Source organism: Grampus griseus, assembly GCF_964374135.1.
Source record: "Grampus griseus genome assembly, chromosome: 2".
Classification (NCBI taxonomy): Eukaryota; Metazoa; Chordata; class Mammalia; order Artiodactyla; family Delphinidae; genus Grampus; species Grampus griseus.
This window is the reverse complement of record NC_139018.1, coordinates 748,692-762,945: the sequence shown is the minus strand read 5'-3', so window position 1 is coordinate 762,945 and position 14,254 is coordinate 748,692. Positions and strand designations below refer to the sequence as shown.

Below are 14,254 nucleotides of genomic sequence, written 5' to 3'. Positions count from 1 at the left end.
CGCCCGAGCCCCGCCGGGTGTCAGGAGCCAGGGGGTGGGGCGCCCCCTGAGGTCACCGCCGTGGTCCTCTCCTATCGGTGCGCCGCCGCCGCGCTGCTCGCGGTCCCAAAGGAGATGCTGCCTCCTGCACAAATCAGGGCTCGGCCCCACGCGGGGCAGGCGCGGCCTGGGACCCGAGCCTGCCCGGCCCTACTGCGCGACTCCCTTCCCCTGTGAGTGCCCCCATCCGTGCCGCTCCTACCGCCTCCACTCCAACCACCTCCACTCCGGCCGCAGGGGGCGCTGCTCCCCTCCCACGCCCCGGCCCTCCCCGCCTCACTGCCGGTGGAGGGGGGGGTCAGGAAGCCAGGGAACGAATGTTCCTCCGCGCAGACTGTGTGCCCAGTTCGGTGCTGGTGCGGGGCTCGCCAGGCCATACTTTCGAGGAACGCCCAGGATGGGTGTCGGGGCTTGGGCGGGGCGGGGCGAATAAAGGACGGTAGTGCACCCCCAAATGGACAAGGTGAGGGCCGCCCAAAGAGGCTCCGGCTGCTGTCCCGGTCGCCAGGCCCCCATATCCCACCCTCTGTCATCACCTTGTTGCCCTCTACTGGAGTAACCTCGCCTCGCCTCGCCCCCGCCGAGGCTCCTTGTCTCCAAACATCCCAGCCTCTCCGCCAGTCAGCCAGTCCCTTTCAGGGCTGGAGCTCGCCTTTGCCGTTAGGGATACCGCTTCGGTCCAAAGGGGTCTTCCCGCTCAACCTCCGTAGTGACTGGGCTTTCTTCATTCCCCTGGCTCCTCCGGCCCTGGGCTGGATGCTGGGGGTGCAACCCCTGCCTGGAGCTAGTCACTGCTACAATTTGGGGGGTGGCGTGGGGCTGGAAGCCTTCCTGGAGGAAGAGAGCTTTGAAGGAGGCCAGGTTCAGGGGCAAGGGCAATGGCAGAAGGAACTCAGGAGCACAGACACTGCCCCCTCTCACACTAGGATATGTAGGCGCAGCAGCAGCCTAAGGGGCCTAATGCCCTGGTTTCACCGCCCAGCCTGCGGGTCCAGGCCTCAGGGGCCTAAAGGAATGGGCCTGGCTTTGCTCACTCCAAGCGCCCATCCCTACCTGAGCCCCTCTGTAGGCTGGGAGGGGGCAGGACACAAGCCAGGCACCGCCATGCACAGTGACCCCCACCAAATAAGGGAATGTGAGCTGTGTTCAGAGCCTTCCAGTTGCTGTCTTCCTGAGGGTGGGCAGCGGTTACTGCTGTGGGGACAGGGGGTTCCCCGGGGAGAGGCTTCCTCCTCTGCTCTGGCCCAGAGACAGTACTGAGTACTGGAGGCTCTGTCCCAGGGGTCCAGGGCTCCAACCCTGCCCATGCCCGCTGTCCTACACCCACCGCTCTCCTGCACTCATCGAGCAGTGAGCAAGGCTGACACAGCCAGTGGGGGCTGGGGGGTGGGGTGGGCAGAGAACATAGACAAACAATGCAGAACAGCAAACTGTAAGGGTGAGGCATGCAGCAGCACATGGGGAAGAAGCCTGCTAAGACCCAGAGGGCAGGCCAGGGTCAGCCAGGTGAGGGGCTGGGAAGAGCACATGCAAAGGCCCTGGGGCTGAGGAGAACACATGGCCAGGGCAGAGCAGGTGAGGGGCAGAGGGGGAGGCTGGAGGTGGTGGTGAGTGCCGGCTGTGCTGGGCCTGCCTGGCTAGAGTCTTCCTGCTAAGACTGACGGGAAGTCACAGAAAGCAGCTGAGCTGGGTTGGGCTGCACGTTTGTGATTTACGTTGTCACAAAGATCCCTGGCTTGGGGGGGAGGGGCAGCACAGGGCGAGGTCAGACAGGGAGGCCATAGGCGGCCACTGCCGTAGTGCAAACGAGAGGGGCCGGTGGCCGGCCTGGCTGTGGAGAGGTGGAGGAGGGGGGACTTCCAGCGCAAGTAAGAGGCGGAATCTGGAGAAGAGCCCCCCGCCGTGCGCCCCTCCCTCGTCCGAAGCTTCCTGCTGCTGGCCAGCTGTGGGAGGAGACGATGGCCTGGACTAGCTCACACGGGCGGGTGGTGTGGCTGACGCTGGGCTTGCTGTGCGGCGGTTCCAGAAGCTGCTGCGCTTCAGCTGAGGCTCTTCCCCTGCTCAGGGACGTCTTCGGCACGAAGGCACCAGTGAGGGATGCTCACGCATCTCAAGGTTCCAGCTCCACCTGCCAGGGGACGCGGCCGCCCTGGAGCCCTTCCCACTGGCCAACCCTGCCTCAGGGATACAGGGAGCCCCCGCCCGCCCTGCGACCCTGGGGAGACAGTGGTCCGGCCCCATCTGCCTCCAGCCAGGCCCTTTGGGAATGGGACGGGTCCCTGCCTCCCGGCCCAGGGAACAGAAACCCCCTCGCGCTCATGGTCCCCTTCCCCCTCCTGCCCCCTAGAAGCCACAGCCCAGACCTAAGGGACTCAGGAGAGGTTCAAGACACGAAGCTGGCCTCTTGAGGGAAGGCATTGGGGCTGCTGGCAGAGGGGATCCTCCCTCCTGGGGTCCCCTCCTACAGGGATTTCTGCACCCCTTGGGCCAGAGGGCCGGAGATCCAGAGGCAGCCAGGCTCCTGCCTCTTCCCTTGCTGGGCCAGGCTCCTGCCTCTTCCAGGAGGACCCCCAGCGTTGTTCTGGGGCCCACTGGGCCACAACACCCCTCAGTCTCCCCGCCCCACCTGCCCCCTAACCCGAGGGCTCCCTCTCCAAGCGCCTGACACCAGGCGAGTTCTGGGATGGGTCTCAACTTGTGCCGGACAAGGCACGGACGAGGTGGAGGCCTCTCCGCCTGGCCAGGGGGCTTCAGGACCAGGCCGGGGTGCAAGCTGCTGGGTGTTTGGACAGAGCCGGCTGGGCTCAGGAGTGAGCTGCGCTTCCGCCTGTGTTCTGCGGTGCTAAATATAGCGGCCAGGGAGGGGAGTTTCCGGTTACAGCCCCCCCACCCCTGTGCCGGGAAATGGATGCCAGCTCCATTAGGTCCGGCGGCGGTGCCTGCTGACCCGCCCCGTCGGGCTGCCAAGCAGAGTGCGGGGCTGGACTGCACCCAAGTCCGCGGCCCTGCCCCCACCCCCCGCCCCGCCAGGCTGGAGCCTGGCATGCTCCCCAGGGCACAGACAGCCCCCAGCCCCAGTCAGTACCCACTAGGGGCCCCTCTGAGAGGGTGGGCAGCGCCTGCAGCCCAGCCCAGAAGGCCAGCGGAGCTCAGGTGAGTATCAGGCAGTCCACAAGACACAGGCAGGGTGCGCCGTGCTGCCCTGGGAATTCTCCAGGTGTCCTGGGGCCCGGGGCGGCCCACTAGGCCTCCTCTGGACGGGGCGGAGCTGGGCTGCTCAAGACCCCAGTGCAGCGTGACCCTGCCGGCCCCCTGGACGCACCCCCGTGCCTGAGTGCCCCTCCCCAGCAGCGTGTCAGTGCCGGGCTGGGCTCCCAGGAGGCCCCACCTGGGTGGCCCCACCTGGGTCACAGCCGGCATCTGCATACAGGTGATGCTGCCTGAGTGGGCCCCTTGGGCACAGCTGTCCCAAGGCAGCCTCGAATGCCAGGCTCGGGGGCTGTTGGCACTGAGCCACTCCCGGTGGGGTTCAGCCACACACACTCCGAAGGCCAGCAGGAAGGAAAGTGCCCGCCTGCCTGGGGGCACAGGAGGGCAGGGTGGCCGCGGCCCCGGGGAAGTACCCCCACCTGACAGCAGGGTCTCAGCGGAAGCCAGGGCAGCATGTCCTGCCTTGGCATGCTCTAGCATTCCAGCCCAGGGCCCAGTCCCAGGGGACGCTGGGCACAGGGCACGAAGTCACTCCAGCTCCCCAGTCCCCACCTGCCTGCCGGGCAGCATCCCCTTGTCCGCTACAGGGTCAGTGGACCATGACCCAGGCTGCCCCCATCCCATCCCCTAGGGCACTGCCCAAGGGGCTGACCAGAGGATTTGGGGGCCTCTGGGAAAAGGCCGGGCCAGGTCACCACCCTCAGAAGAGGTCAGGCTGGCCTTCCCTCCAAGAAGCCTGCCTGGCCCTCAGGCCGGGCCCTCATCCCCAACTGATGGCCCAGCCACGCCCACACATGCCCATGACCATGGTGACCAGCACACATTCTTCACGGTGGGCTCCAGCCCACCCGTTATGTACGGAGGTCTTACTCGGTGCCTGGCTGAGCAGACATCCAGCCCTCCTGCGGCCCCAAGTGCGTGCCGGTGTGCAAGGCAGGGGTCCTATGGGGCTTTCAGGCTACCCCACACACAGGTTGGCAGGTGGAGTGAGACCTCATCACCAACACAGGGGACACAGGGCTACTGAGAGCCCCAGTCACGGAGGGGACCCCTCACTGGCCCCAGAAGCAGGGAGCACGTGCCTTGTGGGTTTGTCCACATCCTCTCCTGACGTGGCTGGCGCAGCCACCGCTCCTAAGGCCACAGCTCCATCCATTGCCCAGTACTCAGTGGGCCCTGAGCGCTTGACATGGCTGAGCCCGTCCCCAACCTCTCCTACCCCCAGAAGTGGCACTGCACGGCACCATCCTCCCTGCCCCCCACTCAGCCTGGGGCACTATCCAGGGCCTGGCCTAGCCCTCTGCCAGCCGCCAACCCCCAGTTGCCCCCTGCACAACCTGCAGACAAGGCTTCTGCCCCAGTGGAGCTGAGGGGCTTTCACGGAGACCGCACCCCCCCCCCCCGCCCCCCAGCCCACCATGGTCACAGCTCGGAGTCGGTAGACACAGGCTAGAGCTACACCAGCCTTTATTAGGTTTGCGGAGCAGGTGTCCAGAACTGGGCTCGTCCAGACCGCCTGGAGCTTCACTGGGGACCCAGGCCAGGGGCCACATGGCTAAGGAACCACGAGATACCAAAGATGACGCCGAGGGTCTTGGGAACATCCGGGTCATCGGCGAAGGCCTGGGCGCCATCCAGGGGCAGGTGCACAACCTCAATGAGCTCGCCCTCCTCCGCCAGGCCCCCGCCTGGGCCACCCTGCTGGGCATCTGTCACCTCTGCGTAGAACATGGTCTGGCTGGAGCTGGTCAGTCCCACACCAGACCTACGGGTCGAGACAGCACCTGCTGAGGCATCCACACAGGCCCCGCCGGCCACCCCTGCCCCTTCCACAGCCCTCTCTTGTCCACTCCTTCCAGCCCCTGGTAGGCAGTGCTCCAGGATGCCCCCTGGCCCCCCAGATTCCCCCCTGTGGTGTACACACTCCATGTAATCTCCTCCCTTCAAGTGTGGGGGAAACCTAGGAACATGTTGGATGTGACCTCCCACCGTGATTAGGCTCCCATGTGATGAGGTTAGGTCAGGTGATGGAGGAGAAATTCTGCAGATGTCATTAAGGGCCCTCATCAGGTGACTTTAAGTTCATCAAAAAGGGAGGTGATCCTGGGTGGGCCTGACGTAGTCAGGCAAGCTCTTCATTGCCGGTTTTAGGGGTCAGAGGTGGAAAGAGTCAGAGAGACACCTGAAGATGAGGTAAGCCACCATGCTGTAAGAGGGCCACGTGCCAGGGCCTATGGGCTAGGAGCCGACCACGGGCCCCCGGCTGACAGCCAGCGGGAGACAGCGCCCTCAGTCACAGCCACGGGGAGCTGGGAAGACGAGCCTCAGCCCCAGATTAGACCTCGGCCTGGCCGACGCCTGACCGCAGCTTGGCGGTCAGGCTGCGAGGCCCTGAGCGGTGGGCCGAGTCCGCAGCAAGCCGACTGCCGACCCCCAGCAACCGCGAGGCTGTGAATGGGCGTCGCTGGAAGCCGCTGAGTCTGGCGGCTGGTCCTGCGCACCGACACTCTGCTCACGCTGGGCCTCAGCCAGGCCTCTCCCCACACAGCGGGCCCCGGGTCGCAGCCGGGGCTCTGGCCGGCGCAGCCTGGGTCTGCGAGCACTCCCATGTGGGCACCCGCAGGACGCCTGTTCTGGGCGGGGTGGGGCGCGGTCCCCAGGGCCAGGACCAGGGTTCACAGGCTGGAGAGGACTGTCAAGGAGTCCCCTCCCTCCCTAGGTGGTGGCCAGGAGGGGGCTTCTGGCCACCAGGAGGGGGACAGGCACCCAGGCAGAGGGCAGGGGCCCAGGCCGGTGCTGGGGGAGGTAACGAGTGGGCAGCCATGGTGACAGCTGGCCATGAGGACGGGGTGACAGACAGGAGGGGAGGGCTGAGCGTGGTCTGCTGGGGGAGAGGGGAGGCAGAGGGTGTCTGGGGAGACGTCCAGGGGATCAGGGAGACCCCAGGCCACCCCAGGAGGTTAGCTGAGGCCAGCCGGGGCCTGCAGGGTGGACGCGGCCCCGAGGTGCGCCCTGCACATGGGGCAGGGAGCAGAGCTGGAGGAGCTTCCCTCCCACTCCCCAAGCCCCCCACCCCCAGGCGGGGGCCCCACCCAGACTGACCTCACCCAGCTGCTTCCTCCACCCTCCCGCCCCTTATCTCCCTCGGACCCTTCCTGACAGCCCATTTCCGCCGGCAGCTATAGCCTGCGCCTTTGATGGAAGCAGCGGTCTGTGGGGTTTCCAGTCCCAGTTTCCGCCGGCGTGTGACGGACACCGGCGCCGAGAAGAATGTGCCCGGCCAGGCCGGGCACTGCCTCTCCCTGCTCACTCAAACACGTCCTCAGCTGGGGGATCTCAGACGAGCACTGGGTCTTGTCACCTGGAACGGGCAGATGAGTGGCCTGGCTCCCCCCCGGGGCCACGGAAGGAAGCCGTGGGCCCCACCCCAGGGGAGCACAAGTTCCTGCTCATGCAGCCCGCCGTCGGGCTCCCAGGGAGAGCTGCCCTGGCCTCCATGCCAGCCCTGTCCGGCCCTGCCTCCGCACAGCCAGCCACCCTCACCTCGAAAGTGCAGTCTGAGCAGGCCACTCGCTGTCCAGAGCCCTCCTCGGCACCCAGCACCCTCAGGATCAGGCCGCAGCCCAGAGGCCAGGGCCACTTGTCCCCTTGCCCCTGAGCCTTTGCCATGCAGCGCCTCTGCCAGGACTCCCCCCAGACTCACCCGCTCGGGGGACCCCAACCCTCCAAGGCACCTCCACCTGCCTTCCTCCTGGCCTGCCCGCTGGCTCACCCCCTACCCGAGGTCAGGCCCCTTGGATCCTCCCGACCCCCCAGACCGCCAGCCCAAAGGCTCAGAGGCTACGTGGCCACTGGCCAGCCACGCGGAGGATGCCCGCAGGTAACTGAGGCCCTCACACCAAGATGTCTGGCTCTTTGGTGTAGAAATCCCAGGCCTGAGTTCCCAGGCCGGGGGCGCCTGGACGAGGCCCTGGGTGTCGCCGAGGGGGCCCAGGCCCAACACTGAGCGGCCCCTTGCTGGGCCGAGGAGGGCGGCTCCGCCTCTGGGGAAGGCCGCCAGGGGCTCGGCATCGGGCGACACCGTGAGACTCTCCTGCTGCCCCCGGACTTCACCAAGGTCAGGGACCCACTGTGACATCCTCAGGCCAAGGCTGGGCTGCACCCCGACATCCTGTCCTGGGCCAGGGGGAATGAGGGGCGGGCTTTGGCGGGGGTGGGCCGCACTTCGCCCCCCAGCCCCGGCCCAGGACTTGGCCTTTCCCTCGCCCCTGAGCCGCTGTCAGAGCAGACCTGTGACTCACCCCCACCCCCAGCGCCCGGCGCTTAATCCCACAGGAAGTAGAGGCATCTGTCGGCAGCAGCTGCCACCCGGAGCAGAGCCGGGCGGCCCCGCCGCGGTGGAGGGCACGGGGCCAAGCAGGCTGCAGGACTAGCCCCGAGGGCCCCGGGTTCCAGCCCAGATCACGCCCTGAGGTGCGTTCCGTCCAACCTTCCCCAGCGTGGGAAGGTTGAAAAAACAAGGAGCAATCGCCCTGCTTGCACACCCCTGGGAACTGGGTGCTCACTGCCTCCCAGGCAGCTCGTCCCATCCCCTGGGCTGCGCTGGCAACAGACGGCCCTTCCCCAGCCCCGCAGGCCCACGGGCCCAGCCCCACTCACTTGTACGTGGCGACCCGGCGCAGGCCGGAGGGGGCCAGGTGGTAGCCGCACTCCTCCCACACTTCCTTGCAGGCCACCTGCTCCAGCGAGAGCCCGGGCTGGTCCACGAGGCCGGCGCACAGCTCGTATGTCACCCCTGCCGAGCCAGGCAGTGCCGGCTGCAGCTCCCGGGGCCCGTCCTGGTCCGCGGCGGCCAGGGACCCCGGGAAGAGGCGCTCCACCTCGCCAGCGTACACAGCTGGTTGGGGGAAGGCAGACCGCAGTCACCGCCCTGTGGTGGCCAGCTCCACGTGACCCGCTCTGGCCAGACCCCCTTGCCGGGCCTCAGTTTCCTCTAGAGCCCTCTCCCCACGTCTGCACTCTGACCCTAGGACACCAGGGGCCTGAACGTGAGCCTGCAGGCCTCCCCTCCCCCCACACCCCACTTGGGCCGCCTCACCTGGCCTGAACTGCTTCACCAACACCAGGCTCCTTCGAGAAGAGTTGAACATGAGAATGGTCACACTGCAGGGGGAGGGACCCAGCTCAGCACAGAAGCAGCCCCCTCACTTCACCCCCCTGGGGGCCCAGCCCACCTCCTCTCCTCCACAACCCAGGAAGGTGGTGTCCCTTGCTCAGGTGGGCAGACTGAGGCCCAGGACGGGTCACAGCTTGCCAGGGTCACACAGTCAGGCTAGGACCCAGGCCTCCTGTATTCCAGCTGGCAGGACGGGGGCCGGGGGGTGGGAAGGACATGCTGGGCAGCTGGGCAGGCCGGGGGTGGCAGCAGCTGAGGACGGGTGACTGACGGGACACGTGGCCCCTGCTGGCCAGCTGCCGCCAGCCACACTCCTGAAGCCACGCTGCCATCCAGCCCCTACTTCCGACGCTCGGGGGCGAGGGCACCTGGGCAGCTTCTCTCAGGTCCAAGAGGTGGTCCAGGTGGCCTGAGCTGGGACCCAGCTCGGGCTCCAGGCCTCAGGTGACCCCTCAGTGAGACGACAGGGAAAGTGGGGACTTCAGACACGCAGAGGCGGGTGGGGCTCTGTGCCCCTGGGCCCGGTGTCCCTGCAGACATCACCCTGGGGCTTCCCTGGCGGCCAGCCAGGCTGGGCCCTCACCTGTCATGGGTCTTCATGAAGTCCCACGACTTCTGGGTACCATTCTGCAAGAGGCAGGGCAGCGGTCAGGGAGGGCTGAAGGGCTGGCAGCGCGGGTGGAGGTGCTCCAGGGAGCGAGAAGGCCACACAGACCCACCGTACCCGGCCAGTCATGGCCCCGGGCCCCTCGGGAGCGACGAGCTGCAGCGGGTGGGGCAGGGCGTAGCCGCCAGGGTGGGCAGGGAAGTCCAGGACAGCCTGATGCTCTCAAGGGGTGAGGCGGAAAACCGGGCCAAAGGGTGGGAAGGCGTCCCAGGCACAGCATGAGCCAGCACCCAGCACAGGTGAGCACGAGAAGCTGCAGAGAGACGACGCTGCCACCAAGTACGGGAAGGGCCACGGGGGTGTGGGGAGAGGCAGGCGTGACATGTCCTCACAGTCAGGGCGAGGGGCAGGAGGGGTCCCAAGCGGGTAGAGCAGAGATCAGGTTTTCGTTGCTGAAGCTCCCTTGGGCCACTGGACAAAGGGCGACAGGAGGGCAGGAGGGGCAGGCGGGCCTCCGGAGAGCACAGCAGCCCCGGGAGCAGCTGGGGAAGGGTGTGCCCGCGCCGGGCAGAATCTCAGCCCGCAGGACGTGACGATTCAATGATGATGACTGGGCAGTGGATGACCCTCTCCCCGGCCCGGTTTCTGTCTCGGGCTGTCTGTCCTGTGTCCTGTGGTCCTGCTGTTCTGTCACTTCCTTCCACCCCCCTGCTCCCCGACCCTGGACGCCCCGTCCCAGCAGCTCCCAGGGCTCTGAGCAGCATTCAGTGAACAAAAGGCAGTGCGGGGGGCCGGGGCCTGGGCCAGCACCACCGGGGGCGGCCAGAACCCATGCTTACGGGGCTCCAGCCGGCAGGGGGCACGAGGGGCCAGAACCCTGCCAGCGGGACACCACTAGGTGAGGTAGGCTCCCGTCCTCCGGGCTGTTCCGCCTGGCCCTGACCCCTCCCCAAGGGGTCTCTGAGGATGGGGCTGGCCCTGGGGCCCTAGAGCCCAGCCCTGTGGACACCCACCACCAGCTTGCTCAGCCACTGGGTCAGCCCTGCGCCCTGGCGAGCTGCTGGCCCCACACTTGAGGCCCCGTCCGAGCCATGAAACACACATGGATCTGAGCACCAGAGACACCGAAAGGGCAACCGGGGCTGCAAAAGAGGAAGGACACTAAGGAACAGCCTGTGTGAGGACTTCCTGGAGGAGGTGACACTGCACCAGGCCCCACAGAAAAGAAAGGGCATTCATTCCCAGCAGTGGGCCCTGACAGGCAGAGGCCCGCATGCTGGTCTGAGGGGAGCTGGGGACATTGGTCTGAGCTGGGCCTGAAGGCGGAGGTGCTCTGGACGGGCAGGAGCCCCGGTTTCCAAGCAGGAGGGAGAGCCGATGGCCTGCCCTGTGCAGGTCGGGCTGCCCGGGAGGCCGTTGTGAGACATCACCCCCAAGAGGCAAACCTGGGCCTGCCTGCAATCTGGCCACCCCAGGGCCAGCCACCCCCCAGGACGAGCTCCGGGGAAGGCCTGCCCCCCAGTCTGCCACGTGCCAGCTGTGCCCCTGCCTCCCTCAGGGTGAGTGTCATCTCGTGCTGGTTTCAGGTACCCTCTTGGATCAAGATCAAAACATCTGTCAGACCCTCAGGTCCAGCCAAGGCAGGGTGCAGGGGAAGGTCCAGAGGGGCCCACTGAGGCCCAGCCAGCCCCTCCCAGAGGGTCAGGACCCAGGCCTGGCTCATCTTCCAGGGCCCTGGGAGGGAGGTACAGGACTGGAGTTTAAACACAGCCCCTCCCCCTCAGAGCCACGCGGGTGCCCTGCCTCTGGCTGGTCTGTCTGTCCATCCACCAGGTCTCCCCTGGCCATGGGTGGCTACTGACCAAAGGCTGCAGGTGCCCCTCAGTGACGTTCACCACCCAGCCCAGTGTCCCATGGCCCCTGGGAAACACCACCCCGGCCCCCAGCCTGTGTCCATCGCAGCCTACCGCCCGCATGGGCTCAGCTTTGGTTACCAGCACCCATCCACACTCCACAGGAAGTGGAGGAGGGTGCCACAGCCATAGGCCACAGCGGTTACGTGCCTGGATCACCCTGTGCCCACCTGCTGGCCCCAGATCCCCAGCCCCTGGAGGCTGTGCAGCCACAATTAGGCATCCCTGCCCCAGGCCAACACCAGGGAAAGGCCAGCAACCTCCGTGTCCCTGCACTCTGCCCTCAACCAACCCTGGCTTCTGCCCCAGCCGGTGCTGCCAACTTGGGTCCATCCTGGGGATAGGAATTCCCTGTCCCCTAGAGCCAACGGGACAGCAGCGACAAGGGAGAGGCGACACTGGAGTGCAGCCTCTGTCAGGCTGGGCGTCAAGAGGGCTTCACAGGTTAGTGAGAGTAATGGGCCTGGGGAGGAGGGGGGGGTCACAGGATGCTGCAGGCCAGGGACAGCCCGGCAGAGGGGCACCAAAGACCTGCACCACCTGTCCTAACTGAGGGGGCAGGGAGGGGCTGCACCAGACTCGGAGGAGTGCAGTCCTCACCTGGATGGCGTGGAGGAACTCGGTGGAGCGGCAAGCAAAAGGTGGGGGCCCGAACTGGACAAACAAGTGTTTCCTGTGAGCCTACTACTTGCACAGCGCCACGGGAGGCGGTGTGGTCCTGCACTCCCTTCCCGGGCCGGCAGGAGGAGGTGACGCCCCGGCAGGCAGCCCACCTGGAGAGGCTCCCCAGGGCTCACCAGCTCCATCGCCGGCCTCCTCTGCCCAGAACGGAGACACCACCAGGAAGCTTTCCCTGATCCCCGGGGCGCGCAACACGTCCCACCGCAAAAAAGGGCCGGGGCCCAGCAAAGCCTCCTTGGAGGAATGAGTGGTCCCCCGAGGTGTCCCTGCCCAGAGCCGGACGCTCAACGGCTCTGCGAACGCGGACTCACGGGCAGAGCGCTCGGCGAAGAGGCGGGGTCCGCGGGGCGGGGGCACGAGGCCATGGGCGGGGCCATGGGCGCGTGGGCGGGGTCCGGGGCCGGCGTCAGGCCGCGGAAGGCGCGGAAGGCGCGGAAGGCGGGCTCACCTGGCGGTAGTGCAGCGTGAGCGGCAGCAGGTAGGGCGAGGCTGCGCAGCGGCCCACGGCCGCCCCCTCGATGCGCTCCATGGCGGCGCGCGGGGTAGCGCGGGCCCGGGGCGGACGCGGGCAGGGTCCGCTCAGGACTCGAGCGGGCGGGCGTGTCACCGGGCTCTGGGCATGCCCGGTGCGCGCGGGGCGGGGCGGCGCGGGGCGGCGCCGAGCAGGGAGGGCGGGCCCAGCGCGCAGGTAGCACCTGCCCCGGTCCCCGTGCACGTGGGGAGCTCGTGACCGCGGGGCACTCCCGGAGTCGCGCAGGGTGTGAGCAGGGAGGGGGGCTCGCCAGGTGGGCCCCGCAACAGGAAGGGGGTCAGCCGAGCGTGCGGCGGGGCGGGGCGGGCGCAACTGGAGGGGACGGGCTGAGAGGTGACCGCCGGTGCTGGAGTCGGGGGGTGACTTGGGCGTCCTGGTTGGGGGGAGGGAGACGCAGCGCAGCTCTGGGGGAAGGGGGGATGAGCCGAGCGGACGCCTCCCCCACTGGGGCCGACCATACCCGGAGACTGGGTCGTCCGGGGCTGGGGCGGGCCTCCAGGGAAGGAGCGACTAGGCCCTGAAGAGAGAAGCTGGCGGTCCCAGTTGCCTCGCCGCCGAGCCCCGGGAGGAGGAAGGCAGAGGTGGATTCGGGGCTGCGCACGGGGTCCTAAGTGCGCCGTGGTGGGGAGAGAGTGTCTACACTTCTAGGGGCCCCTGGGTGGAGGGAGAGAAGGCTCTCAGAGAGGGCAAGGTGAGAGGAGCCTGAGTGGGGAAGGGAGAGGGACCAGGGTCTAGGCAGAGCCAGGCCCTCCCCGCGGGGCTCCGGCGGGCTGGCGGGGAGCTGGCCTGGGCCAGACTGTCCCCCTGCCCCGCCTGCCCCACTGGGAGGAGCTGCCACTCGCTGTCTGTGGGGCTGCCCCTCTTCCACCTCGGCAGGAACTAAGTGCTCTTCCCTCCCCCAAGAAGCCCCTCCCTGCTGAGGAAGGGCCCCCTCCTTTCTTGGATGTGGATCCCAAGGACCTGCTTCAAATGCGGCCACTGCCTCCCCAGGGACAGGCACAAATGGTGGGGTGGGGCAGCTGAGCCCTGACCTGCACCTGCTCTCTGAACTATGGCCCCAGGGGGGACAGCCCAGGTGGGCTTGAAATGGACTCCCATGTCCCCGTTATCCATTGCTGTGTAACAAAGCACCCCCAAAATTCGTGGCTTAAAGCCCCTCTTTGTTCCTCTCTGTCTTGGTGTGTGGATGGCCGTGTCTCAGCTGAGCGGCTCCCCCTGGGGGCTTCTCTGCAGTGTGGTCAGGTAGCAGCTGGGGTGGGATCTTCTGAGGGATGCATGTCCAGGATGTCTGCTGCCCTAGTTGGGTGGCTGGCTGGCCCTCTCCCCGAGCGTGGCCTCTCCGTGTGGCCGGCTGGGGCTTCCTGGGAGCATGGCGGTCTCAGAGTAGTGGGACTATTCCATGGCAGCTGCCCAGCCCACGGTCACGGGGCCAAGCTTCTCACGACCCATCCCGGGACGTCTGACAGCACTGCGTCCTATGGGCCAGAAAGTAAGTCCTGGCCACCCCAGATTCCGGTGGGGGGGGTACTTCCCAAGGGTAGGAGACCTGGGACACATGGTTTATAAGGGCCATCGTAAGAGACTAGCCATCACCCCCGTAACTCTGTAGGGCAGTGCACTTCCCAGCCTTGGCCTGGCCACATAGTGTCCTGGAGGCCAGAGTGAGCACCCACCAGAGAGCCCATCCTGGAAGCTGGCCCCATCCTGCCCAACAGCCAGGCGGGCCTCTTCCTCCACACGCGGGACCCAGGGTGTGCTCCCTCCCTCAAGCACAGGCCATTTCCTCCTGTGTTTGTGTGAAAATGGGAACCAGCCACAGAGCCTGCACAGCAGCGGCCCAGACCAAGGAGGAGCCTTGCTCCCAGCCCCTCCGCCCACTGGCTGGGCTGGCCCCGGGAAGCTGCAGCTCAGATGCAGGGAAGAACCAGCAGCTCCACAGAGCATCGTTTTGCCCACATTTGGGGGGAAGTAGCATTTGACGTTGTTGCAGGCTGAGACAGCTGGCAGCGTAGACTGCAGAACGTGTGTGCCTTCAGAGTGTCAGCAAGGTGCCGCCCCTGCAGGAAGCAGCCTGGCAGTTCCTCAGGCAGTTAAAC

General features: G+C 67.0%; 1 protein-coding gene across 1 annotated transcript; it reads right to left on the bottom strand.

The window, feature by feature from the left end:
• Positions 1–4,737: 4,737 nt before the first annotated feature.
• NUDT14 (nudix hydrolase 14) lies at positions 4,738–12,223 on the bottom strand. Its single transcript, XM_082649094.1, has 5 exons — positions 12,075–12,223; positions 9,009–9,052; positions 8,348–8,412; positions 7,909–8,146; positions 4,738–5,014 (listed from the first exon to the last, which is right to left on the bottom strand). Exons 1-5 carry the CDS (start codon positions 12,153–12,155, stop codon positions 4,774–4,776), a joined length of 669 nt encoding a protein of 222 aa, XP_082505220.1. The 5' UTR covers positions 12,156–12,223; the 3' UTR covers positions 4,738–4,773.
• Positions 12,224–14,254: the final 2,031 nt, after the last annotated feature.

Bases quoted from the DNA above. Each gene is read 5' to 3' on its own strand.
- NUDT14 (XM_082649094.1), bottom strand. From the start codon at position 12,155: ATGGAGCGCATCGAGGGGGCGGCCGTGGGCCGCTGCGCAGCCTCGCCC. The intron at 8,413-9,008 runs GTGAGGGCCCAG...CTCCCCCTGCAG, and splicing joins TTCATGAAGACCCATGACAG to TGTGACCATTCTCATGTTCA. The intron at 8,147-8,347 runs GTGAGGCGGCCC...TCCCCCAACCAG, and splicing joins GGTGAAGCAGTTCAGGCCAG to CTGTGTACGCTGGCGAGGTG.